Source organism: Ochotona princeps, chromosome 6 (assembly GCF_030435755.1).
Source record: "Ochotona princeps isolate mOchPri1 chromosome 6, mOchPri1.hap1, whole genome shotgun sequence".
NCBI lineage: Eukaryota > Metazoa > Chordata > Mammalia > Lagomorpha > Ochotonidae > Ochotona > Ochotona princeps.
Window position 1 is genome coordinate 36,007,980 of NC_080837.1, and position 27,692 is coordinate 36,035,671.

General features: G+C 45.2%; 1 protein-coding gene across 3 annotated transcripts in view; it reads right to left on the minus strand.

The window, feature by feature from the left end:
• SNAP23 (synaptosome associated protein 23) overlaps window positions 1–19,028 on the minus strand; it is a 36,265-nt gene extending 17,237 nt beyond the window's left edge. The window contains exons 1-2 of one of the 3 annotated variants that reach the window (XM_012929379.2): window positions 18,889–19,028; window positions 1,530–1,632 (exon numbers count right to left, since the gene is read on the minus strand). In XM_012929379.2, coding sequence (XP_012784833.1) covers window positions 1,530–1,586 — 57 coding nt within the window. In that variant the 5' untranslated portion in view covers window positions 1,587–1,632; window positions 18,889–19,028. Of the gene's footprint in view, window positions 1–1,529; window positions 1,633–15,000; window positions 15,140–18,888 lie in introns of those variants that run through there. The other 2 variants (XM_058665998.1, XM_004578142.3) reach the window with 2 other exon arrangements.
• Between the last annotated feature and the right edge of the window lie 8,664 nt (window positions 19,029–27,692).

Consider the following 27,692-nt stretch of genomic DNA (forward strand, 5'->3'; position numbering starts at 1 on the left):
ATGCCACTATTTCTAATTTTTTTTAAGATTTTTATTTATTTTAATTGGAAAGGCAGATGTACAGAGAGGAAGAGAGACAGACAGGAAGATCTTCCAACCGATGATTCACTCCCCAAGTGACCGCAATGGCCGGTGCTATGCCGATCCGAAGCCAGGAACCAGGAACTTCTTTCCAGGTCTCCCACGCGGGTGCAGGGTACCAATGCTCTGGGCCGTCCTTGAATGCTTTCCCAGGCCACAAGCAGGGAGCTGGATGGGAAGTGGAGCTGTTGGGATTAGAACCGGTATGCATATGGGATCCCAGTGGGTTCAAGGCAAGGACCTTAACTGCTATGCTCTCCTGTCGGGCCCTACTATTTCTAATTTACAAGCCTATATTCCTCCCTCCCTTAAAAAAAAAAAAAAAGTTAATCACTATCTTTTTTTCTGCTTATCAAGCCCTTTAAAAACATAATTTGGGGACAAACGTGATAGCGTAGCAGCTAAAGTCCTTGCCTTGAACACTCCAGGATCCCATATGGGCACCGGTTCTAATCCCAGCAGCTCTACTTCCCATCCAGCTCCCTGCTTGTAGCCTGGGAAAGCAGTCAAGGACCGCCTAAAGCTTGGGACTCTGCACCCGTGTGGGAGACCCGGAAGAAGTACCTGGCTTCATATTGGATCAGCACCGACCGTTGCGGTCACTTGGGGAACTAATCATCAGACGGAAGATCTTCCTCTTTGTCTGTCCTCCCTTCTGTATATATGTCTTTCCAATAAAAATAAATAAATCTCTAAAAAAAAAAAAAAAGAATATTTGGGCAGTGGCTGCTGCAGTGTTGCAGGAACTGCTGTCCCCAAGCTTGGGCAATAAAGACTCCTCCTGGGCCCAGCATGGTAACCTAGTGGCTAAAGTCCTCACCTTGTACCGGGATCCCATATGGGCACTGGTTCTAACCCCAGCAGTCCCACTACCTATCCAGTTCCCTGCTTGCGGCCTGGGAAAGCAGACGAGGAGGTCCAAAGCCTTGGGACTCTGCACCCATGTGGGAGACCTGGAAGAAGCTCCTAGCTCCTGGCTGCAGATTGGCGCAGCTCCGGCCGTTGCGGCCACTTGGGGAGTGAATCAATGGACAGAAGATCTTCCTCTCTGTCTCTCCTCCCCTCTATCTATCTGACTTTCAAATAAAAATTAAATAAATTTTAAAAATTAAAAAATAAAAAAGACTCCTAACATCATAAAAAAAAGAAAATTTGGATAGATTTAAAGGGGTTCATAAAAATGTACTGAAGATAGAAATATTTGTGTTATACAGAAAGCAGGAATAAATAAAAACCCAAATTTTTCAAATCTGAAATATTTTTGTTGTAACTATTAAGCAATCATTATCTGAAAAAAAAACAAATTGTTTTCACTTACTTAATCTTTCTGGTAAGTTGATGAACAGCATAATGGCATTGAGAGGCAAATTTATTCTTTCACCCAAATAAGGGAGATCTGTCACTGCGAAAACTGCAACAGGATTACTTAGTCTCAAGGAAACATTTACCTCATCAGTAACCTGGTGAGCCCTCAGCTGAATTTCTTCAGATGTCAGATTGTCCATGATGACTCAAAACTTTCTCAGGAGTAGGAATGGAAATGCGGATATTCTGTAAGAATAAGCAAACAGATGCTTGAACAAAACAAAGAGAGCAGGTTTATGAAATTTAAGTACTTTTGGAAACAAGGAAAAACCTATCTTTATCAAATCATCCATCCATCCAGATAGCTGAATAAAGCTAACTGGATGTTTAATGCTGGTTAGTACCAAAGGTGAACACCTAGGCCATTAGCAGGGAGTTGGATCAGAAGCAGAGCAGCAAGGACACAAACTGGCGCACACATGGATGTCAATGTTGCTGAAGGTAGTTTTATCCACTGCACCACCATGCCAGCCCCTCATCTTTGTATTTTTAATATCTAATAGGACCTGACAGTAAGCATCCCAAAGATGTCTGTTGAATGAACAAGTAAGAAACAGAGGGTGTACTCTTAAGTTAAGTGACTCTTAGAAACAAAGCTACAGGAGCAAGCACTGTGGCATAATAGGCTAAGTGTCTGCCTACGGAGCAGACATCTCATGTGGGCACCAATTTGAGACCGAATTATTCCATTTCCTATTCAGCTCCCTGCTTAGGGCCTGAAAAGCATGAAGGATGGCCCAAGGCTGGGCCCTTGTACCTATGCTGTAGACCCAAAAGAAGTTCCTGGCTCCTGACTTCAGATTAGCTCAGCCCTGGCCACTGTGGTCATTTGGGCAGTGAACAGTAGATAAAAGATATCTCTCTCATTTCTCTCTCTCTCTCCTTCTCTCCGTAACACTTCACCTTTTAAATAAAAATAAGAAAGCAAAGAACAAAGGTACAGGTAATAAAAAACACCACATATCCACTAGAACAAGACTCAAAACTGCCACTGCACGTATATGCTCTTGAACAACCTGTTGATTTTCTCAATTTTAGTAGAATCATCTTAAATAAGATATATGTTCCTAGTATAGGAAGGCACCACAGTTAGAACTATTTCTAATGTTACTGTTCTAGCTGGTTGAGTTTTAAGATTAATGAAACATATCTTTACTAAAGATATTAACACTCAGAGAAAAAAAAACCCAAATTCCCTATATGTAGTTCAGGCAAAAAGATCATATGCTACAATATACAATCACGATATGAAGAAAACCCATTCTTGAGTGTACAAACTGTTCAGTTATCAGATATATGCAAAAACAAAACCATGTATCCTAGTTTAGGAAACTTTAGCGTTATCATATTTTTGTCCTTGCCATTATTCCTCATTAGTCTTTCATAGTTAAACTACAAAAAGCAAAATGTGATTTTCTGCAACTCATGACTTCCAGGTATCTGCATACCTTTTTCTTTCTATACAACCCAACCTACCCGCCAAAGGAGTCAGGCTTCTCTATCACTCCAAGAACCCTAAGTGAGATGCCTTTCCAAAGCCTGCCCTTCCCAGGCAGTGTGCTCTGAAGTTATCTGTCCCTCCGGCATGTAACTTTCCAATGCCCAACAGAGAAAAGGAAATAAGAAAAATGATAAGCACTAACCCATCAGCACCCTGGTAATGACGCTTCTCATCAAGTTTCTGCACACAGGGTACTGCAGGTAGGGTAACAGTGTTAAGGAAAAGAAGCCCAGACCTCTCAAGTTGTGTAATTTTGTGATCTCGTTCTTAGAGGTGACTCCTGCCAATGAAAGTATGTGCTCGCTTCCTGGTAAAATCAAGCCAAACTCCTTGTGGGTTCAAAGAGAGGCTTGAATGCCAATTAACCTCTGTCAACATCTGAGATTGCAGGCATTCCTTCTCCTAAACATCAAGAAAAGCAGATGTTGTTGGTAGGTGAACAATCACTCCTGACACAGCTGTGAAGGTGTTTTGAAAGACACACCCTTTCAGTGACTTTAGTTCTGCTTAACACTTCCCCCACCTCCCTTGTGTAGATGAAACACAAGAGAAGAATCAGGCATCTGTAAAGTTGGCACACCTCTGGCATGTTGACATCAGGAAATAATTGCCCCAGATTTCTCCTCTCTGGATTCCTGAGGGTGTTGAGTGCAGGATTACAGTATGTGGAAGTAACCCACAAGGAAGGACAAACACAGACATGGAATAATACTCCTCAGGCTAGTGTTGCCCTGCACACACCTCAGTAGGAGGCATGAGATGGCATGTTGTCTAAAGTTACCTATACAGCATGATACTATTATATTCAGAAGTGTTTCCTGTGATACCAAGAAAAGATAAGGGGCTGGTGCCTAAGTGTAGTAAGCTAAGCTGCTGCCTGAGGCAATCAGCTTCCCATATGGGCAACAGTTGAGTCCTGGCTGCTCTACTTCCATCCAGCTCTCTGCTAATGTGCTGGGAAAGCAACAGGGGATGGCTCAAGGCCTTGGTCCCCTGCACCCACTTGGGAGACCTGGAAAAAAACTCCTGGCTCTTGGCTTTGGACAGGGTCAGCTCCAGCCGCTGCAGTATCTGGGGAGTAAACGGGCAGATGAGATACCTCTCTGTCTCTCCTTGCTCTGCAAACCTGCCTTTCAAACAAAACAAAACCTTTTTTGTTGGGGGGGGGGGGGTTTAAAAAAAAGCCACTCAGAATTTGCGATAAAAAGAACAGGTGGGACAAATGATAAACAAACATCACTTGACACAAAAATGCCATTAAATCTACTTTTCTCTGATTTAATCTAGCACATTAAATATTTGTGTCCTTTTACTAAGGCACCTAGGAATTTCATCTACTCGGCTAGCTGCATAAGTCTGAGAGGAGAGCCAAGGACTTCCCTCAGGCTTTTTACACCCTGATGCTCTTGCTGTGGTTGTGCTAGGAGGCTCCTAACTTGAGTTTCCTAAATTCCTTTTGCTTTCAGTCCTGGATGTAGGAAGATACTCAAAGAGTGCCTATTCTGTATCATCTACCCTTTATTCAGATAAAGACCACTTTATTTTACTGTATTTTATTTTTTGTTTTTTTTTAAGATTTATTTATTTTTATTGCAAAGTCAGATATACAGAGAGGAGGAGAGACAGAGAGGAAGACCTTCGTCCGATGATTCACTCCCCAAGTGAGCCGCAACAGCCGATGCTGCGCCGATCCGAAGCCAGGAGCCTGGACCCTCCTCCAGGCGTGCAGGGTTCCAAAGCTTTGAACCATCCTGGACTGCTTTCCCAGGCCACAAGCAGGGAGCTGGATGGGAAGTGGAGCTGCCGGGATTAGAACCGGCGCCCATATGGGACCCCGGCACGTTCAAGGCAAGGACTTTAGCCGCTAGGCCACTGCCTAGGGCCCATAGATAAGACCATTTTATAGATAGAGAAGCTAAGTTCTATCATAAATAAGCCATTTGCCCCAAGTGACTGAGTGAGTAAAAAAGCAGATTCATCCTTCAGTCTGGATTTACTCTGCAACAAAAAACTTGAGGTCTGGCAAAGAGCTCACTGCTGACAACACCCATTCTCACAAATATTGAATCACCTCTCCCTCTCTCTCCCATGGACTTGGAGGATGGAAGGTAGAAACTCACTCTCTTCCTTTGCCTTCCTGGCCCACTTTATCCCTGAACATGGCCCACATGTATATGCATTCCTCATCTTCTGAATAAACCTTACCATTTTGTAAGCCTGAAAAAAATTACCAAATCACACAAGAGCTGCTGAAGAGTGGAAAATACACTAAGAAAGCTTACCTTGTAGCTCACTTCAGAATTCTAAATGCCTGCTCTAAAAGACCATGAAATCTTATCTCTACCAGACTCAAATAAGACACTTCAATTGAAGAATGACATGTAAAGACCAGAATAATCATGGTTTCAGATGCTTTCTAGTATTGCACAACCTGAAAGTGCCTACATAAGAAAACGAAAATAAGACTGCCCGAAAGTAATATACAGGCGGGAGGGGGATCTTCAAACTAGAGAGCTGCTTAGAACATAATAGAAGAAAAAAACACTGTACCATTTTTCGTTAAAAATAAAAGATTGCCTGAAAGAATTACAGGGAGAAAAAAAAACAAAAATGGAAAGAGGGAGAGAGAGACAGATCTTCTATACATTGGTTCACTTCCCAGATGGCTACAACAGCCAGGGCTGGACAAGGGCCAAAACCAGGACCCAGGAGCTTGTTGGCCTCCCATCTGGGTAGCAGGGACCTCAGCACTGAGCCATCTTTTGCTGCTTTCCCAAGCCATTAGTCAGGAGTTGGGTCAGAAGGTGAGCAACAGGGTTAAAAAAAAAAAAAAAAGGTGGGGGGCATAGCACCATGACATAGCACATAAAGCCACCACTGCCTGGGACACAAGCATCACAAATGGGTGCCAGTTCAAGTCCCAACCACTCTATTTCTGATCCAGACTCTGATAATATGTCTGGGAAATCAGTGGAGGATGGCTCAAGTGCTGAGGTCCCTGCTACCCATATGGAACGCCAGACACAATCTCCTGGAAGGCCCAGCGCAAGAGCCAAGTGGCTAAATTCTTGCCTTGAATGTGCCAGGATCTCCTATAGGCACCGGTTCATATAGCAGATGCTCCTCTTCCTTCCAGCTCCCTGCTTGTGGCCTGGGAAAGCAGTCGAGGACGGCCCAAAGCCTTGGAACCCACGTGGGAGACCTGGAGGAAGTTCCTGTCTCCTGGCTTCGGATCTGTGCAGTACCGGCCGTTGCAGTCACATGGGTAGTCAATCATCTGATGAAAGATCCTCTCTGTCTCTCCTCCTTTGTATATCTGACCTTCCAATAAAAACAAATAAATCTTCAGCTTCAAATTTTGTTGTCTGCTAACCCACTGTAACTTCAACCCTGTTCCCACCAATCCACAGAAACCTCATGGTGATGTTGGCCCTCTCCACTAACCCTTAAGGCCCCTGCCCCTAACCTTTACCCATTTACCAATTCCCTGAAGCTCCGACAATCCACCAATCCCTCCATGGCCCCGTGACACCCACCCCAGCCACAAAACAGGCACACTCTCATGGGTGTGCTCCCCTTGGCATGCTGCCCCTTCCCCTGCCCAGCCCTTCCCCCCATCCTCATTCCTCTAGCTCTCCTCTCCCCTCTTCCCTTACAGCCTCCTCCTACCGCCAAGGCAGAAGATGCTCCTTCCCCCTCTCTCTGCCTCCACTCCCATCCCTACCTGCTGGAATAAAGCACTTCCTAGGTGCCTTGCTGTGTCTGGTATTTCAGTTTATTGCAGCAAACTTTTCCCAATGAGAGATCAGATGCCAGAAAGGACTAACACCATCAAATCCTTATTCCAAAGAACCTTTTTATTTATTTCAGAACACTAGAGTTTCATAGAACAATATTTGGAAGTCACTGGTCTATAGAGATTTCTGCTTTTTGCTCATACTGATTGATAAACTTGTCTGTTTCGGGATCCAAAAACTGCTCAGGAGCAATTAGGACCACAGGGGAAGGGCGGGGAAACAGCCAATGTCAGTAACTGAAAATTCTCTCATAGATGCATTAGATGAGATAGGAAGATTTGGGGCTGCACTCCTAATCAGCAGGAAGAGAAGATATGACTGCATCCTTCAGCAACCCTTAAGACTAAGGGAATGATATGGTTTTAGGCAGCAAGTTCAGAGTCATGAGTTTGGAAACCACACCTCCTCAACTTATATAATCTTTTCTGCTCACATGTGAGTCAAATGAAGCTCACCTATCATTACCAAGGCCCATAAAGTCCATGTGGGCGGTGGGTGGTGGTGGTGGTAGTGGTGCTGGTGGTGGTGGGTGTGTGTGTGTGATGGTCTCTCACTGTCTTCATTGCATGCCTCACTGAGAGTGTGGGTGTGTGTGTAGTGTGTGTGTGTCACTCTCTCCACTGCATGCTTCATCACTTGGGCTCTTGGCCTCTCCAGTAACTGCTTACTCTCCTGCTTCCTGTAGGTGGATTCCAAGGACAGAAAGTAGCAATCCCTCTTATCCTTTCCCTTTCCGGCTCAGTATCCCTAAACATGGCCCATGTATGTCTGTATTCTTCACCTTCTGAATAAACCCTACCACTTGCTTAAGCTGTGTCAGTGCTTGTACTTAAAATGCTTTTTAAGCAAGAGGCAAGAGCCTAGGAAATAAATATTCGGCCCAACATAAGGCCACATATTTTAAATTTCCTTTGTATCTTCATCTCAGAAAATTGTCTCTTATGACAAATAGGCCTTAGAGATCATCTAAGCCACGCCTGAGACTAACAGAGGAATATGCAACTCTCTGGCTCTTCCTACAAAACGTAATCCCTACTTGGAAGGGTGGGGGTGGAACTAGGAGGGTACTTCCTGAAACAGAACTGATAGTAGCTAAAACAAACAGCAGTCTGTAGAGCCTGTGGTATTCTGAAGGGCAGGCCAGGTCAGGGTGCAACTGAAGAGGGGAACCACAGGCTAGGACTGTCAGAAGAGGACCTTATGAAAACTACCACTTAGAGATGGTGAAACCTCCCAAGACGCTGATTCACACCTGTAGATGGAAGGCACTGAGGAGTCGCCAGCCTGCTTAGGCCAAAGGCCTGGCAGAAGAGAGGCCATGAGGCCTCAAAACATCCTTCTTAATTCATTTCACAATTAACTCATCTCACAAATATTCAAGTACCAACTATCAAGTAAAGAATCTTTTTTTTCAAGCTATTTTTGTTAGAATATAGAAAAAAAAAAATAAGACTCCCCTCTATTTCTCCAAACATATTCTCTTCACTACATTTTCTACTTGATTTATAGATGTCACTTCCTGAAAGATAATTTCCTGAGTCTACTTACTATTAAACTGATGTGACTCACTCACAAGACCTCCTTGGAGTGTATGGCTTCAGTTATTACTGACTCTTCCAATATAAACTTATTTCTAGACAAGGTAAGAAAATACACTGTAGGGCCTGTTGCAGTAGCCTAAAGGCTAAAGTCCTCACCTTGCACACTCCGGGATTCCATATGGGCGCCACTTCTAATCCCGGCAGCCCCACTCCCATCCAGCTCCCTGCTTGTGGCCTGGGAAAGTAATCGAGGACAGCCCTAAAGCCTTGGGACCCTGCAGCCGCTTAGGAGACCCAGAAGAAGCTCCTGGCTTCAATCGGCGCAGCTCAAGCAACTGCAGCCAGTTGGGGAGTAAATCAACGGACGGAAGATCTTCCTCTCTGTCTCTCCTCCTCTATATATCTGATTTTTCAATAAAAATAAATAAATCTTTAAAAGAAAAAATATTTGTGGAGTTCACTCTGTAGCCTCACAGGTAAAGTGCTGGCTGTAGTACTGGCATCCCATAACAGCACCAGTTTGTATCCCAGCTGTTCTACTTCCAATGCATCTCCCTCCTATTGTGCCTGGGGAAGCAGTGAGAAAGGCTAAAGTCCTGGGGCCCAGACACCCACACAGGAGAGCCAGAAAAAGCTCCTGGCTCCTGGCTTTGACATGGCCCAACCCTGGCCAATACGGTCATCTGGTGAGTGAACCAAAAGATGGACAATCTCTCTCGCTCTCTCCCTTTCTTTCTCTGATCTGTTCCTCTCTCTGTCTTTAACTCTGCCTGTGAAATAAATGAATAAATCTTAAGAAAAAAAGATAATACATGTATTGTATGAGCATAAAACAGCCATTGGTAGCACATATTCTGATCACTGCTAGATCCTGGATTTTCCCTACCCCTGATATCCAGATGATTTTCTTCAAGCTATTTAGGCTGTAATGTTCTCATTCATTAGGTTCTACTCTAAGGATTGTTTCAGAAATAAAATGAATTGAGGTCAGCATTTTGGTAACAAAGGTAAACTGCCACTTGGAATGCTAGTGTCAGTTCAAGTCTGGACTTTACTACTTCCAGTTCAGCTTCCCAGTAATATGCCTAAAAGACAGGGTCAATACAATGGCTCAATTGACTCCTTCTTTCCCTACAAGTGCTGGCACCCCAATGGGTACTGGTTCGTGTCCCAGCTGCTCCACTTTCCATCCAGCTCCTTGTCTGTGGCCTGGGAAAGCAACAGAGGATGGTCCAAAGCCTTGTGACCCTGCACCCGCATGGGAGACACAGAAGAAGCTCTTGGTTCTTGGCTTCAGATCAGCTCATTTCCAGCCATTGCGGTCATTTGGGGAGTGAACCAGCAGACAGATTTCTCAGGTCTCTCTATAGACCTGCCTTTCAAACATAAACAAAAAAGAATACATGCCTTGCCTTGAAGGCAATAGATGTGATGGCCCAAGTACTCAAGTCTTTTAACACAGAGAGACTTAAATGGAGTTCCTGATTTTGGCCTAGCCCAGCCCTGGCTGCTCTAGTCATCTGGAGTGAATGATGTTGATAACATTATCTTGATAACTCTCTCATGCACTCTACCTCTCAAAGAGATAAATCTGAGAGAGACAAAGAAAGGATGAGTAGACTTGTTCTTATATCAAAGTGCTGCCATAGATTGATTAGTTATGTTCTTAGTTTATGCAGTCTTTCTATGTTATCTGACTTTCAGTATCACAATATTTAAGAAACTAAGCAGATTTGAGCAGACAAGAAAAGGTCAGCTTGGACCCACATATACCTAACTAGGTAGGACACAAAGATTAATTATTCCTCACTAAGGTATTGAAGATTTCTCTGCACACCCCACCTAAAACTGTTCTGCACCTCAATTGTAAACAAATGCCATGTTAGAGTTATAAGCCTGTTTGGACTATCCTCAAACTCGCTAAGTTCAGTTAAATCATGCTTCAATACTACAAGCTATTAAATACAAAAACGAAAATAGACACAAGAGAGCTGAATAGTACCCTATAGCCATTTTAAGGTGTATAGCGCTGGAGGTGTATAAACTAAAATTGAAAACACTGCAAAAAGGTGGAGGAATCCACCATGGCGGGAGGGCATTGGGAGGGGTTGGGGGAATCCCAGAGCCTATGAAATCTCATGCCCCAAGTTATTCCAGATGTCTACTGAAGTGGAAGTCTAGGCCTAACACTCCCAAGCTGTGCTTACTTGAAGATTCTAAAGTTGAATGGTAGAGAACAGGTGGAATGAGCAGAGATTACATGAAGTAAATCGGAAATTTAGATAAAATCTATGATTCACAAGCAAAATTCATTTTTCTTTTTTTTTAACATTTACTTGTTTTTATTGGAAAGGCAGATTTACAGAGAGATGGAGAGACAGGTCTTCTGTCTGCTGGTTTACTCCCCAAACGGCTGCAGTGGCCAGTGTTGAACTGACCCAAAACCAGGAGCCAGGAGCCTTCCTGGGTCTCCCACATTGGTGCAGGGTCCAAAGATTTTGGGCCATTCTCTGCCGCCCTCCCAGGCCACAAGCAGGGAGACAAACAGGAAGCAGGGTAGCTAGAACATGAACTGTGCCCATTCCGGATCCTCGCACTGAGGGAGGATTAGCCAACTGAGCCATTGCACTGGGCCCACATTTTTCTCTTTGGGAACCTATCTTTCGCTCCTAGATTTCATTCCTAACCTGAAACATTAAAATTGTTCACATACATACTTCAAAAGCTGTAGTATATGCAAACTATCTATACAAAGTACAAGCTTTTGAGTATTTCTAAATACGCTAAACATTCCAGTTTAGGCCAAAAAGAAACTTGCTCTGATTGGGAAATCTAATGCTTTCTTGGAGGCATTTAGATGGGAGTCACTTTCATATGAAGGATAGTTTTCTACTTTTACTTCCTCTCAAGTTCCCTCTCCACCTCCTTCTATGCCAACAACTTTAAGCAGCCTTTATGTAAAGGCCTCAAGGCTATGCAAATAATAAGTGTATCACAGAATTCCATCTATTAAACATCTTGGTTTCAAATTATACTGAAGCAAATGATTCCAGATAGAAATCATACTGACTGGGAAAGTACCACTAAAAATCAGAAACCCAAAGGATCAAAACTTCTACAACATTTGCACACAATCCCTTATTATATCTTACTTATTTTGTGTCCAATGCCTGCTCTTCAACTCTCTGTCAATCTTGGAATTTCCACAACTCCATTATAAGTGACCTGGGAGCAATCCTGGGGAAGTAGATGTAGGCATAACTAATTATTACATTAATCCTGTCTAAAGGAAGGGCTGTGCAAACTGAAAAGGAATGTTCTACATGAAAGACGAGAAAGAGACTCAAGACTTGAAAGCTGACAACCGATAGAGGAAAAAGAGATGGACCACCTGGCAGTATGACATAAGCCTGGCAAACCCCAAGTGAGGAGTGGGGTAACTGGCAAAGTTTCACCCACCCTGATTGAAACAGTTACACAAACCATTCAAGTATTCTATCTCTGATTCCAAGCTCATTTAGAAGCGTTTAGCTAGCTTCTCAAATATCCTGAGACATGGAGCCAGAAGCCAGATACAGACAGTATAAAAACCTAGGTCCCTGGATAAGATTATCCCCCACACTTTTGTTTATGCAAAAGAGACTATAGTCTAAAGTGCCTAAGAGTTAGAGGCATAATGGTTTCAAATCCTTACTCTGCTTAACTTTCCTGTTTCAGTTTTCCCGTTCAATGAGAGTAATGCTAGCAATGCTTACTTCAAGTGTTGTCACATGAACTGTTAATTCATGCAAGGTACTTAAGCAGTACCTGATACATAGCACTCAATAAAACTACAATTATTTTTCATAATAATTATTAAACAGCTCTCACGATTTATATGTGTGAGTCAAAATCTAACTGTAACCAACTTTGACAAAAAAAAAAACGATTATCAAAGAAATGCTTCAATATAAGGCCTCAATGGTCAGGCAAGAATATAAAATGTGTGTACGTACTGGGGGAGCTCAACTTGAAGAGGCAATCAGGATGACACCCGCAACACCAGAACCCTGTATTAGTGCTAGCTAGAGTCTCCACTTCTAATCCAGCTCCCTGCCAACACCCTTTGGAAAGCAGCAGAAGATGGCCCAACTTCTTGGACCCCTGTAATCATGGTGCAAACCTGGGAGAAGTTCTTGGCTCCTGGCTTCAGACCCGCCCAGATCCTACCATTGTAGCTATTTGGGGAATAAATCACTTGATCTTTCAAATAAATTAAATAAATAAATCTTTTTAAAAAAAAGAGAGAGAGACAAACAGGAAATAAATCGTGAATGCTTTGTATAATACACCAAGAACTTTGAAGTATGTCTTATAAGCATGAACAGGTACCCTGAAATAACCTCAACTGTCAAAACATTGTTAAAACAAATTTAAAACTGACAAAACTTGCAAAAATATCAAGGAGAAAATTCCAGAAAAAAAAAAAAAAAACAGTGCTCAGGGATTTAAACATTTTCATTGCAACACAAGGTAAACTAAAACCAAAACAGAATGTAAGAAACTGAAATGAGTACAAACAAGCCTTTCCCCAGCATACTCTATTTTTAACAAAGGCACAGTGCTCCTGTTTCCTGGCTCCATTATCCACTTCCTCCAATTGTTGAAGGCCCCAAATTCATCATTTTCAAGTTTCTCCCCTCCACAACAAAGAACAGACCAGTCCCTGTCATCTGCTCCTCTGCCTATAGATCCACAAACAAAATGCATCCTAGCATAAAGAACTCAGGGTCCTCAGGGGCAAGCAACACCAGATGCTGCAAACACTACAATATATACGTAACACAGAGTGCAAACAGATAAAAACACATTTCCGGAATGGCTGAGACATGGGAACTAAATTAAAAATATTTAATTCAGAAAACAGGGGTGAGCGCGGAAAGCTCATACTTTCACAAACATCACAAACAGCAAACATCTCTTTTGCTATCTGAATCTGCTTGCACCCGAAACAACCAGATAAATTTTTGAAAACTATCACAAGAACAAACACTACCACAGGCTTCACAGAATTGTCAAGCTCCTGGGCCTTAATCCAATCTTCATATATTTTAACGATGTGTCCACTAAGCCCAGAGTTCTATTTCCTCACATGCAGAGTAGAAACATGATTTTAGCTGTCATATCAGGAATAGCCAATTAACAGTTATACAATATGATAATGCAAATTAGGGAAGGTAATAAGATACACCAAGACCATTATTTCACAGAGTTATTGCTTTGGAAAAAAAGATAATATAAAAAAAAATATGAAGTAAAGTGACAGTGGTCTAAATGTCAAAAAATTATCACGGTAGTGTGACTTCTTGGTGAAGCAATGACAGCTGTCCTGTGAGCACAGGATATGGCTGTGATTGCCTGTTTCCTGGTTCTAGGTTGCATTCTGGAATGATTAGGAAAAAATGTGACCTTTAGTTAACTGAGTTTGTACGCTGCATTTAAGTTCATTCAGAATAAAACAAACACAGCATCATGCATACAGAAAACCTACCACGCACAAGGGAAAAATGCAATATTTTTTGGAAAAATCATAGCAAGTCTGTCATTCCTCTTCTGGAACCAAGACAGCAATTTTGTAATGTAAATCTACTGAGCACAAGCACCTAAAATCAGAAAAGCCTAGCAAGATGGGCAATCAGTACCTTCTAAGATCACTCCACCTACACCTCACATGTCACAGGAGCACGGTATCATAGGAGGTTTTTCTTCCATTTCCTAGCATTTGTATCATCTTATTCTTTCTCATCAGCTCTCACCACTATTAAACAACAAATGATAAGGGGCCAAAAGATGCCTTCTACATCCACTTAGCTGGTGACAGAAATAATAACTTTTCTTATTTTCCTAAAAAAACTTTTGAGATGGGATCTCAAACCATTGTAGCTAAAGATGCCTCACAAATTTCAACCATCCACTTTCCGGGGTAGGCAAGCCCGTGGGAGAACCACTTTTACCTGAGACATCTGAGAACCATCCTTGGCATAGCAGGACTTCACAGAATCCTGTCCCTCCCAACCCTTGCACTACCAGCTGGACACTTTGCACACGGCCTAGGGAGCACTGTCCGAAAGCTACCAACATGGGAAGATCAACAGCAAAAGGTCCAGTGATACTCCCTCCTTTTTCCTTCCTCAAACAGGTCTCTTTCGGTTCCCTCTGTCACCAGCTGCAGCGGCAGTCCTAACACTGTGCTGACTAAAGACTAAGGACGAACAAAAAGGATGAGGTGAAACAACACTTTACAGGGCTGTCCCTCCCACCCCCACCCTTCCTCCGTCCACCCTGCGCTGCACTCTGAACTCTGAGCCTGTGCTTCGCGCGTCTGCAGTCAAGCCAAGGGTGGACCCTCCTAGTCCACTCCTTGGAGCAATTGTCAGGGCCATCGCATCCGTGTAGTCACCGTGCAGTCTATTAACCCCAACCACGCAATGTCAGGCAAAGGGGCTGGGGGTTCATGTCTGCTTACAGCGCGGCAACTACGACCCCGACACCCCGCCTCCGCCAGCCCCTTTCATGGTACTCCCCCCTTCTCGGGCCCAACCTGCTGGTTCTGGGCCAGAGTGTCCCCTCCTCTCTTCAAGCCCAACCCGCCAACTTTTCAACAGTCACAATACACCGTTTCTTCTCAGGACACCAGCCGCACCTTCAGTTGCCTCAGCACCCCCTGAACACTCACCAAGCTCCTCCCGACCCCTGGTCTCTCTGGCCGCGGCAGCTGTTCGGACTCTACAGCTCTGGACTTGTAGCTGCGCCCTGGTCGCGCCTGCGCGCGCTGGAGACGCGCGGCTGCGCACTTCCAGGGCGCCGAGGCGGCGGGCACACCCCTACGGCCGGAGCCAATCACGAAGCGGGGGGGTTAAATTTCCCTTGCCACGCAGGCCCGGAGCCTGAGAACTCACCCGTTAATCCGACGGCTTCCAATCCCCCCGCCCCCGTAGATGGGCGAGCCGTGTGCCGGGCGCGGTGCGGGGCCAGCCCTGAGGGAAAGGAGGCGGCTGGGCAGGGTTCCCTGTACTGCGGGGCCCCATTGAGCGACCCACAGAGCGGACGGAACACACATGGGGGCACGCAAAAAATTCGAGGCGCCTGCGGCTCACCATGAGCAAGGCCTTTTGTTCTTAGGAGTATCTGCAAGGGTTCCTGGAGGAAGTGACTTTTGAGTCGTGAAGGATAAATCGGAGTCTTCGGAAATCCCTAGGGAGGAAAGTCAAATTTTCCTGGGTTCCAGAACGTGACTCAGATGCCCTGCTTCCTATCCAGCTCCCTGCTTGTGGCCTGGGAAGGCAGCAGAGGACAGCTCAAAGCCTTGGGACCCTGCACCATCATGGGAGACCTGGAGGAAGCTCCTGACTTTGGATCAGCTCAGCTCCAGCAGTTGTGGCCTCTTGGGGAGTGAACCAACGGATGGAAGATCTCTCTCTGTCACTCCTTCTCTCTGTAAATCTGACTTTCCAATAGAAATAAATTTTAAAACATTAAAGCCTAGATGGCAGGACCAGCTTTGTGGCACAGGGATAAATCACTGCCCACAATGCCAGCATTCTGTATAAGTGATGCCTGCAGCCCTGGCAATTTTACTTCCAATCCAGCTTCCTGTTAATACAGTAGGGAAAGCAGCAAAAAAAACGACCCAAGGCACCTGCCATCCACACAGGAGACATGAATGGAGTTCCAGGCTGCCACTGTGGCCATTTAGGGAGGGGACTAGCAGATGGAAGATCTCTCTGTCCCTGTGTGTCTCCCTGTAACATTCATATTCAAATATTGCAGAAACTTCTTCAGGATCGGCCACATGGGTTGCAAATATTTGGGCCATCTTATTCAAATATTGCAGAAACTTCTTCAGGGTCGGCCACATGGGTTGCAAATATTTGGGCCATCTTGCTTCATTAGGGAGCCAGATGAGAAGGTAGAGTAGCCAGGGCATGAACCAGTGCCCATATGTGATACTGGCATCTCAGGAGGTAGCTTTACTTACTACACCACAATGCCAGCCCTATAAATAAGTCTTACAACAACAAAAACTAGATTGCAATAGTTTGGAGATGGAAGAGATGCAGAAATTCAGACAGCTTATGGAATACTTTTTGAAAGTTGGATAGCCATTTGAGAAGTGAATCAGTAGATGGAAGATCTCTCCATCCCTCTGAACCCCTTTCTAAAACTCTGATTTTCAAGTAAGCTAAATACATCTTTAAGAAAAAAAGTTTGGTTTTGAGGAAGAAGAAAAAGGATGCTAAAAGGTCAAGGCTTTTTTAAAATTCGAAACATAGGGCCTGGCATGGTAGCCTAGTGGCTAAAGTCCTCACCTTTCACATGCCAGGATCCCATATGGGCACCGGTTCTAATTCCACTTCCCGTGCAGCTCCCTGCTTGTGGCCTGAAAAAGCAGTCGAGAACAGCCCAAAGCCTTGGAACCCTGCACCTGCATGGGAGACCAGGGAGAGGCTCCTGATTCCTGACTTCAGATTGACTCAGCACCGGCCGTTGTGGCTACTTGGGGAGTGAATCATTAGACAGAAGATGTTCCTCTCTGTCTCTTCTCCAGAAGATCTTCCTCTTTGTCTCTTCTTTTCTCTGTACATCTGACTATCAAATAAAAATAAATAAATCTTTAAAATTCAAAATATAAAAATTAAAAACATGTCTATGTATTTGAAAAAATTAGAGAGAGGCAGAAAAATATTGCATCTACTTCTTCACTCCCCGGTGGAGTAGAACTGCAACTCTGTTGAGTGAGTGGCAAGGCAGTATGCCACAATGCCAGCTTCCTATGATACATTTTTAATTATTGTTATAACGAAGAGAAATTTGAACATGATACAGAAGATCCATCTTAGAAGAATAAAAAGGAGAAGTGATAGGATTTTGAGAGGATAAGAGCAGAGGCAATTCAAAGCACTGGTGGTTAAGGTTGTAAAATTGGCAGCCTGTAATTGCAACAGTTGCAGTTGCACCTGCTCAACTTCTGATCTCACTCTCTCTCTCTGCTAATGTGCCAGGAAAGTAGTGAAACATTGCCCAAGTACTTGGGCCCCTGCCATTCCCTGCCTTTAGCCTGGCCAACCCAGGCCACTGCAACCATGTGGAGAGTAAATCAGAGGATGGAAGGTCTGTATGTCTCTTCCTCTCTCTCTGTAACCTACTGACTTTCAAATAAATTAATCTTTCTTTTAAAAAAGAAAAGAGAGAGAGAAAAAACACACCACTGATGGCAGAATTGGTCCTGAAGGGGAGAAAAACGAGGTATCTCTTCAATCATGAGAGAGGAAACATTTGCAAGATTGTATGTTTCATAAAAGGAAGTTAAAGAAGTTCTCATTTGATGACCTATTTTCTTGGTGAAGTAAGAGAACTTTGTTCTATTGGTGAAGAAACAGTTGGTGTTGGGAGTGTCAAAGTTGAAGTTTTAACATGTTTTTGTAGAAAGTGGTGGAGCCAGTTGACAAGAGAAAAGCTATGGAACTACTCAGCAGTGTTGAGAAACTCTTTTCTTTCTATTGTTGATTTTGAAACATGACTTTTCATTTAAGGGGATGTACAGTAGCTGTGAAATGGAGACTAACATTCAGATGTGAGGATGTAGTGTGGTATACATTTCCGCTTCCAGACAAAGATGGACTTACAATGAAACTGTTTACTATATCTTGACAATAGGATTCTGGACTCTCTGCCATTGTCCAGGCCCGCAATGATGGACATATGACTGAGTATGAAGAACTATATGTTAGTAATGATATAGAGGAACTGGGGGGGGAGGGAACTGGGGAGGGGATAAGGGAATATGAAACTGTACTATAAAATATTAAGAATAATAATAAAATGTATTTTAAAAAAGAGAAACTGTTTAAAACAATTGATAAACATGAATTCACCAGTCCTTGTGTCCTTTCTCAAGCAATAATCGCTTTTAAGAGCAGAGATGGGGACTGGCACTGTAGGCTAATCTTCCACCTTCAGCACTGGCATCCATGTGGGCTCCTGCTGCTCCACTTCTGATCCAGCTCACTGCTTATGATATAGGCGATCAGTGGAGGATGGCCCAAATTCTTAGGCCACTATACCTATGTGGGAGACCTGGAGGAGGCTCCTGCCTCCTGGGTTTGGATCTGCTCAACTCCAGCCTTTGTAGACATTTGGTGAGTGAACCAGCAGATGGAAGCTTGCTCTCTCTCTCTCTCTCTCTCTCCCTCTCCTTATTTCTCTTTCCTGTTTCTCTTTCCTTCTCTCTGTAAATCTGTCCTTCGAATCAAACAAATCTTTTTTAAAAAATAGAATCAGAACAATATTTAAAAATAAAAGCAAAGATAGGGAAAACAAGGATGAATTCACTTAGGGTTGGACCAGTCTTTCATATAATACCCCAATTCTCAACCTAGGACATCTGGAAACATCTCAAGACGTTCCTGATTATTTTAATGACAAGGAGGAAGGCACAAGCAAGGTACTAATGGCATCTACTGTCCAGGGATACTGCTATCCTTTGGAATGCACAGACCCTGGCAACACAGAATTTTCCCAAATGTGTATATTGTTAAGGTTGAGAAACCCTGAGCCAGGTTACCTTGATATTCTCCAGTATATGACTTCCGTCTTCTATAGGTTTTTACTTGGACTATGGCCCTGAGCTTGTCTATGAAGCAGTTCTTCCATTTTGTGCTTTTAAAGGAGCCTAGAATGAGAGGCATACCACAGACCTTGTTTCAAAGACTTGTGATGTCACAAATGTAGAATTAGAAGACTCATAAATGAAGGTAGCTGCTTCCTTTTATTGGGCACATTAAACATGTGGTTAAACAAAGGCATTATTATGATTTCAATAATATAGAAGAGTAGCACTGGGACAGGAGGCAGCCAAAGATTAACTAGGAAAGGGAAGAAAGGGAAATTCCTAAACTTTTTCATAGTCTGTTTTTTTCAGTCTCTGCCTCCCTTATTCAAAACCTTGTGGCAGGGCCTGGCACAATAGTCTAGTGATTGGATCCTTGCCTTGTGTCTGCCGGGATCCCACATGTGTGCCAGTTTGTGTCCCAGCTGCTCTGCTTCCCACCCAGCTTCCTACCTGTGGGCGGGAAAGCAGTGGGGATGGCTCAAAACCTTGGGACCCTGCACCTGCATCAGGGACCCGGAGGAGACTCTAAACTTCAGATCAGCTCAGTCCTGGCCATTGTGGCCAGTTGGAGAGTGAATCAGCAGACAAAGAATCTTTTTCTGTGTGTGTGTCCTCCTATCTGCCTTTCCAATCAAAATAAATCTTAAAAAAATTAAAAGAAACCTTGTGGCAGGCGACAAACATAATGGGTAACTGGGGGAAGCTAGGAAAAGAAATTACAAGCTTAAAAAAACCTTCCCTTAAAAGCTGTATGGATATAGATGGGGCTGGTACAGTGCACTAATCCTCTGCTTGCAAAATCGGCATCCTATATGGGTACTGGTTCTCATCCCAAATGCTCCACTTCTGATCCAGCTCCTTGCTAATGAATCTGGGAAGACAGCAGAGGATGGCTCAAGTGCTTGGTTTCCTGACCCTATGTGGGAGGTCCATAGGAGGTTCCTGGTACCTAGCTTCCAATTAGCTGTTGTGATCATTTGGGGAGTGAACCAAGGAACAGAAGATTCTCTCTCTTCTCTGCAAAATTGCCTTTCAAAAGAAAATGAATAAATCTTAAAAGAAAAAAAAAGCTGTATGTACAGGCATGACAACCACCAGATGACTACACACCAGGAGACTCCCAAAACTAACAGTAAACTATGAAACCACAGGCCAATTATCTTTGGGGCTTCCACCTGGAAGCTTGGATTATTACTTTCTACTCTTTTTTCCCCCAAAAGGTTTATTTCTTTGTGTTCTTTTTTAAACTATGCAATTCCACATAGTTAGTAGGCAATAACATTTTTTAAGTTTTATTTTTATTGGAAAGTCAGATTACAGAGAGGAAGATCCTCCATATAAAGATTCACTCTCCAGGTAGCCATAACGAGCTGAGCCGATCTGAAGCTGGGAGCCTAGTCTCCCATACAGGTACAGGGTCCCAAGGCTTTGGGCCAAGCTTGACTTCTTTCCCAGGCCACAAGCAGGGAACTGGGTGGGAAGTGGAACAGCTGAGACATGAACCAGCACCTATAAGGGATCTCTGTGTGTGCAAGGTGAGGACTTTAGCCACTACGCTACTGTGCCAGACCCAGGCTTATTTATTTATTTGAAAGTTAGAGTTACAGAGTAAAGGGAAAAGAGCTTCCACTGCTGTTTCACTGCCCAAGTGGCCACAGCCCCCACAGAAAGCCAGAATTTAGGATCTTTATCAGTCTCCCAGTGCTGGGGTCCGTGCAGTGGGTGTGAATGACACCAAGGTGTGAAGAGAACAGCTTCCCTGTTGGCAAGGCCATGAGGAGCTTCCAGCTCTATGGCAAGGCCTGGCAGATGTCTCTCCAACCACCTTGACACAGTCTCACCCCCTTTTGCATGGACACTCAACCGCCACACTATTGAGGTATTGTTGTTTGCCCCTGTGAGATAGCTTTTGCAACTGATGTGAGCTTGGGAGTTAATGTATACTGATAATACCTCAGTAAGTGGGCTTTTAATAATTTCACACAGGAGTACAATTAAGCCCATATGATTACTGGACACCTTATTGTGTGCCTACCCCCTACCCTGGAATCTGGCCCAGACATGTAGCATACTTTCTGGGAAAGGGCTTGATAAGAATCTTCTTTTTTTTTTTTTTTATGGTTTTAACAATGACTTATTTCCCCATTTTTTTCCCTCTTTATTTTCGACAATCTTTACATAGTTAATTAGGGCACAAAAGTTCAAGGGCTATAGGAAAGTGGGTAAGACTATTATTTCCGGGCCCAGCGGTGTGGCCTAGTGGCTAAAGTCCTCACCTTGAATGTACCGGGATCCCATATGGACGCCGGTTCTAATCTTGGTAGCTCCACTTCCCATCCAGCTCCCTGCTTGTGGCCTGGGAAAGCTGTTGAGGACGGCCCAAAGCTTTGGGACCCTGCACCCGCATGGGAGACCCAGAAGAGGTTCCTGGTTCCTGGCTTCGGATCGGCACAGCACTGGCCGTTGCGGCTCACTTGGGGAGTGAATCATCAGACAGAAGATCTTCTCCACTATCTCTCCTCCTCTCTGTATATCCTCCTTTCCAATAAAAATAAATAAATCTTAAAAAAAGACTATTATTTCCACATTTTTTTTTTCCTGTATCTGGAGTAAGGGAGGAGGTAAAGGGAGAAGCCCCATCCAGTCTCCCACCCATCTCAGATCCCTGATGTGGGGCATGCTCCGAGGGTCTTGCTCAAGTGGTTTTGATAGTTGAACAGTTATGAGTTAATGCCAGTCTCGCCATTCCAAGCATGATGAGGTCACTGAAGAATCCACTGACTGACATAGTCCATTTTAGAGTCTCTGTTTGCCCAGTTTCTCACTGTCAACGTATGACTGGGGTAGTTGACTGACTTGCTCTGTCCTCTGTCTTTTCATGGTTAGGGTTCTGAATCCAGCAGTTTGACTGGGGAGATCCCCAGAGAAACTTTGAGGTGATCCCAGACCAGAGTCTTGTGTGTACTTGGCATATACAAGGCCCAGTACAGTCCATCGCCCCAATCAGCTGGTGTTTGCAATTGCTGGGTCGGTTCTGTTTCCAGCCCTGTCTTCCACTGGAACCAATGGGTGTTGCAGTCCAGCCTGATTCTGCCCAGCACACACTCAGCCTTCACATAAACCAGTGGGAGGTGCAGCCTAGTTGGAGCGATTCACAATAACCCCCACCAGGCCTGCCCTCTGCCCTGGTTCCTGTATGTGCTTGCCAGTATGTGCAGCAGACTAGTCCAGTCTGTCCCACATCCTAGTCAGCTCCCATACATGTCACTGGGCATTGAAGCCTAGTTCAACCTAACCAGCTTCACTATCCAGCCCACACACATACTGGCAGGTGCCTTTCTGTCTAGCCAACCCTGTCCAGTTCTGGTTTTTGTGCCCTCCAGTGGGAGTGGTAACCTAAGAGGGAGGAGCCCACTATTTCCCTTCTAGACCACTCCCACTCCCAGATTATGCATCCTCCAGGTGGTTCAGGGATTCAACTTGACAGATTTAGCCTCCAGTGCCAACCTCTGCCAGCTGACACTGCAGCAAAGCCCAACCATCCCTCACCCACTCCAATTTCTACTTGCACCAGTCAGAACAGTCGGCCCAAGCTGACTTCTCCCTGATCTAGTTCACATGAGGCCCACAGGTGTTGTAGCCCTGCCTGGTATGGTCTGTCCTCTTCCCAACCCACACTCTCCAGTGGGAGTAGCTGTGCAGCAGGGGAGCCCTCCACATTCCCCCTGCCGGCTCTGCCCCCTCCATCCCTGGTTCTCAAGTGTGCTGGTTGGGCGCTGCGGTCACATCTGCTATGGGTCACCTCACCTTGGCATTCCGTATTGAGCACTGGTTTTCGTCGCGACCGAACCTTTCTTGACCCACACTCTGTTCTGGTGCTTGGATTCGCCAGGGGGTGATCGGAACTGGTTCAGCCTGGTCTGCCCCCAACCTGTGCCAAACATATGCCAGTGGGTAACCTTCCATGGCCTGTTCTGGGCTGTTTCCTATCATGCTTCTTGAGCTTACCTGCAGGGACTGTGTCCTGCCAGAGGAGTTGCCCAGGTTCCTCCATCAGAACCTCTCACAATGCCAGATTTCGTGCATACCAGTGGGTCCATGAGCCAGCCCTACTCAGTTCACCTCCTGTCTTTGTAGGAACAGTGGCCTTTCCTGACTGGCCTTCAACCCAATCTGATTCTTACTGTTGGATGCTTCAGCCCAGCCAAGGCTCGTCCATACCCACACATAGCTCACACATGGCTTGGTAGGGGCTGAGACCTAGCCTAGTCCGTCCCACATCTACCCTGGTCCTCCAGAGCACCAGATGGTGTTGGAGCCTAGCCCAGCTTGGTGCGTCCAATCCCAGTCCACACTTGTGCCAAGGGAGACTACAGCCATTCCAATGCAATCCCCATTCCAGGCCTGCGCTCCTTGGTATGAACCACAACCCAGCTAGGGTGTCCCCTTAGCTCCCCAACTGGGCCTGTTCCCAGCCATAGATGATGTGCCTGCCAGTGGTTGCTCTGACTCAGCTTGGCACAGACCCTCACCTGGCCCCTGCCTTAGATGCTGTGGCTTAGCATTCCTGGCTCCTGCAGACCAGTAGGTGCAAGAACCTAGCTTGGCATGACCTGCGCTCCATCCTGATTTCTTACTTCTTATTTATTTTTTTAAAGATTTTTAAAAATTTTTGTTGAAAAGGCAGATGTACAGAGAGGAGGAGAGCCAGAGAGGAAGATCTTCCTTCCAATGGTTCACTCCCCAAGTAGCTGCAACAGCTGGAGCTGAGCCAATCTGAAGCCAGGAGCCAGGAGCTCCTCTGGGTCTCCCACGTGGGTGCAGAGTCCCAAGGCTTTGGGTAATCCTCCACTGCTTTCCTAGGCCAGAAAAAAGGAGCTGGATGGGAAGTGGAGCTGCCGGGACTAGAACCGGTGCCCATATGGGATCCTGGCACGTGTAAGGTGAGGACTTTAACCACTATGTTATCACGCTGGGCCCCATCCTGATTTCTAATTTTGCTTATGAGCTAAGGTTTGCTCAGTTCTGCCTGTTCCACACCATTCCTTTAGCAACCCATACATTAGCCAGCTGTTGGAGCTACTTCGCCCAGCTCGTCTGACTCCCAGTTCTGGACCATGTGATCACCAGTGGAAGCTATGACCCACTAGGGGAGTTCCCCAAGTTCCTCCTCTTGACCCAGTTCCCAGACCCAGTTCTCATACATGCCAGTGGTTTTTAGGCCAGTGTCCAGCATAATCTGGCCTTCCATTTGGCCTAGTATGAGCTGGTGAACGTTGCAGCCCGGCCCACCCTATACCCTATTCAGGATGCTCATTCGGGTGCTGCTGCCTTGACCAGGCCAGACTGTTGTTGGTTCCTTTACCCGTGAGTGATGGCAGGCTCCTTGGTCACACCTAGCGTAGTCTATCACCAACCCAACTCTTGAGCTAACCAGTGGGACTAGTATTTCCACAGGGTTTGGCCCATACATCCCCCATAGAATCTACTCCTGGAATTGGTTCTCTCCTGTGCTAGTTAATGTCATGGCTCTGCCTGCTGTGACCCATCTCCTGATCCATCATTATGTCAGGTAATAGGATATGGTCCTGCTAGATAAGCTCCGAGCCTTAGCTTTTGCATGGACTGGTGTTCAGTGGTCTGCATTGCTTGGTGATAACAAGTTCTACACAGGACTCAAAAGAGGCTGGTGTATCAGTCTTATTAATAAAGATCATCTGGTACCTCTCCTCCAACCTACCAGGTCTCAGTACCCTTGCTTACCTTCAAAGGAAAAGTTACTGTGTCATTGGGAGTCTTTAGGATTGATTCAAAACGCAGAAGCACGGTGGGGGCTCAACATGGAGCTACCTGAGCAGCAATTCAAAGCCCCCAAACCCCAGAGCTCGCCTCCGGGCGGCCAGCAGGCAGAGCCTGGTGCTGAAAGGTGCACTGGCAGCCTGGGTACAGCTCACCGCGTGGATGCTGTGGCTGGAATCAGGACTTTGAGCATGAAGACAGACCCAGCCTGGCACCCACCAACAGCCAACAGGTTGATGGAAGTTTTTGTTTGTTTGTTTGTTTGTTTGTTTTTGCTTTTTTTTAAGATTTTTTTTTATTGGAAATGCAGATACGCAGAGAGGAAGAGAGACAGAGGAAGTGGAAGAGGAAGAGAAGAGGAAGATCTTCTGTCCGTCCAATGGTTCACTCCCCAGGTGACCTGCAACAGCTGGAGCTGAATCAATCCAAAGCCAGGAACCAGGCGCTCTTTCAGGGCTCCCACATGAGTGCAGAGTCCCAAAGCATTGGGCCATCCTTGACTGCTTTCCCAGGCCACAAGCAGGGAGCTGGAGGGGAAGTGGAGCTGCCGGGATGAGAACCAGGAACCATATGGGATCCTGGCACATGCAAGGCAAGGACTTTAACCACTATGCTATTGCGCCAGGCCCTGCTGGAAGTTTTAACCCCCAGACCCCAAGCTCACTTCCTCCCCAATCCCATCAACTATGCAACTATGAATGTTGGCGGTGGGTGGGGCCTGGGCCCACCCTGTTTTCCGGACTTCCCCCTTTGGTGTACTCACCATGAAGGGAGCAGCCTCTTGAGCTCGGGCTGGCCTGGGGACAGCTCACCGCAGGTATGAGGTGGCTGGAATCGGGGCTCTGAGCATGAAGACGGATCCAGCCTGGCACCTAGGAGCGGCGAAAGGCTGCTGGAAGTCTTAACCCCCGATAAGAATCTTACAAACTAATGGAAGTGATGAGAGTATGAGCTGAAACTGCTATGGCAATAAATACAGTTGCTGTGACCTTAAAGGCTAGCCTGTCTTTGCAATTTCTTTGGAGCATAAGAAATGTATCTGTTGTAGCTGCTTACATAATTTTTGGATAGAAAAATTAAAGGATGCTTTTATTAGTACTATAGATATATGCTTTTAGTTATTGTTCAATTGTTTATGGAGTTCTAGAGCCTGTATTTGTAGGGGGGTTTAATATTTGAAACTTTTGTTTTGGATTTTAATGTTTTTTCCCTTGTGAACATATTTCTCCCATTAAGTGATCAGCAAGTTGTGCAAAGAGAAATGTAGCAGGAATGTATTATGGATTAGTAGGTAATCGTACATGCCTTGGCCTTGGTGTCCTGGCTGTCGCCCAATGGCTACTACTGAAGAATGAATAATGGCTTGCTTTGAAGGAAATTATCATGGTAACTTACAGAATCATCTTTAAGAGCACCTGGTTGACCATGAAGTAAAAAATAAAATAACCAAACACCTGTGTATACCCACTTAGTCATGAAGTAAAAATAGAACAATCAAACGTTTGTGCAGAGGCTTGTGATGTGTCTGAGTAAATAAAAAGGATAGTTTCTTGAGGTGTTAGAGAGGGCACCAAGTGACAGTGTCCATGTCTTTCCTTGCGGCCGACTCCACACCCCCTTCCTGAGCTCCAAACTCGGCTGCAGCTGGCCTCGAGCTTCCCCACCGATTTCCCAGGTTATTAGCAAGGAACAGCCAGCAAACAACCATATGACATGCCAGGCTTTGTGTGCTGACGTGCAAAAAGCCAGGCTTTGTGAGCCTCTTAAAAAGTCTAGTTTTTATTCCTCTGTGATTAACTTTTGCCTTTAATATTACTGTTTGTCTGAACTTTATTTAGTTCATTGAGGTTCAAAAAACCCACACCTGGTCCTCACCTTTCTACTCTTGATTTCCACAATACTTTGCATCATTACCAACCTTAATACAGGGCTCACTCAGCTGGTCAACCTGGCCCCAGGAAGGCAGGTGCAGACCCAGTTCCCTGGCTCTACCGACTTCTCTCTAATAAAGCCTTTCAAATAAATAACTGCCTGTAAAATTTCAAGGTGTATAAAATAAGAGCTTTATGTCACGTGGTTTATTTGACTAGACTGTCACTTCAGTGGAGTTCTGAGGCTAAGCTGATCTTTTTTTACAGTTTAATTTATTTGAAAGACAGAGAAAGAGATGGCTTCCATCTTTCTGGTTTACTAACCCTACAAGACGGCAACAGCCAGGGCTGGACCATGTTGAAGCCAGGACCTTGGGAATCTCATCTGGGGCTTCCAGCTTCCATGTGGGTTCTCAGGGGTCAAAGTACTTGAGTTTCTCCGGGCCTTTCATTAGCAGGAAGCTGGAAGGGGAGAGGGGACCCGAACCTCAGTACTCCGATGCGGGAGGTGGGAGGCTTATTAAACTGCTGCACTCCCTCGCCTGGTGGATGAAAATACTTGCTGTGCTATATGCACTATCTACAGATAGATGCTTGACCTTGGTTGTCTTATGCAAGCGGGTGGGACTGCCTTATTACCCTAATTTTAACTAACGAAACTTCAGTTCCGAGAAAACTTGCAGTTTCCTCAAAGTTACATTACTGGTAATCAAATTAAAGAGCTCAGCTCGGGTCCCTCCGTCCCCAAAGCTTATGCACTTCGCCGTTAAACTTCAGCTAAGTTTTGCCAGGATGCAATGGTTTGGAAATTTACCTTGCAAAGAGGTCACTGCCTAAGGTGGGGGACCCAGTCAGAAACGAGGCGCCAAGACGGAGGCCCGGAAAGCGCAAACAGGGTGAAACAGGCACCGGACAGGCTAGACAACTGGACGCTGCGCAGCCGCGGGGCTCCAAGCATGCTGCCCTGCCTTTCTCCGTAAGCCTTTTACACTCTGTCCGTTGTTCACTCTTTCGTGTTCAAATAAAGTTAGGTTATTGAGAGAGGCGGGTTAAAAAGTAGGGGAAAAAAAAAAGTGCGGCTGCGCG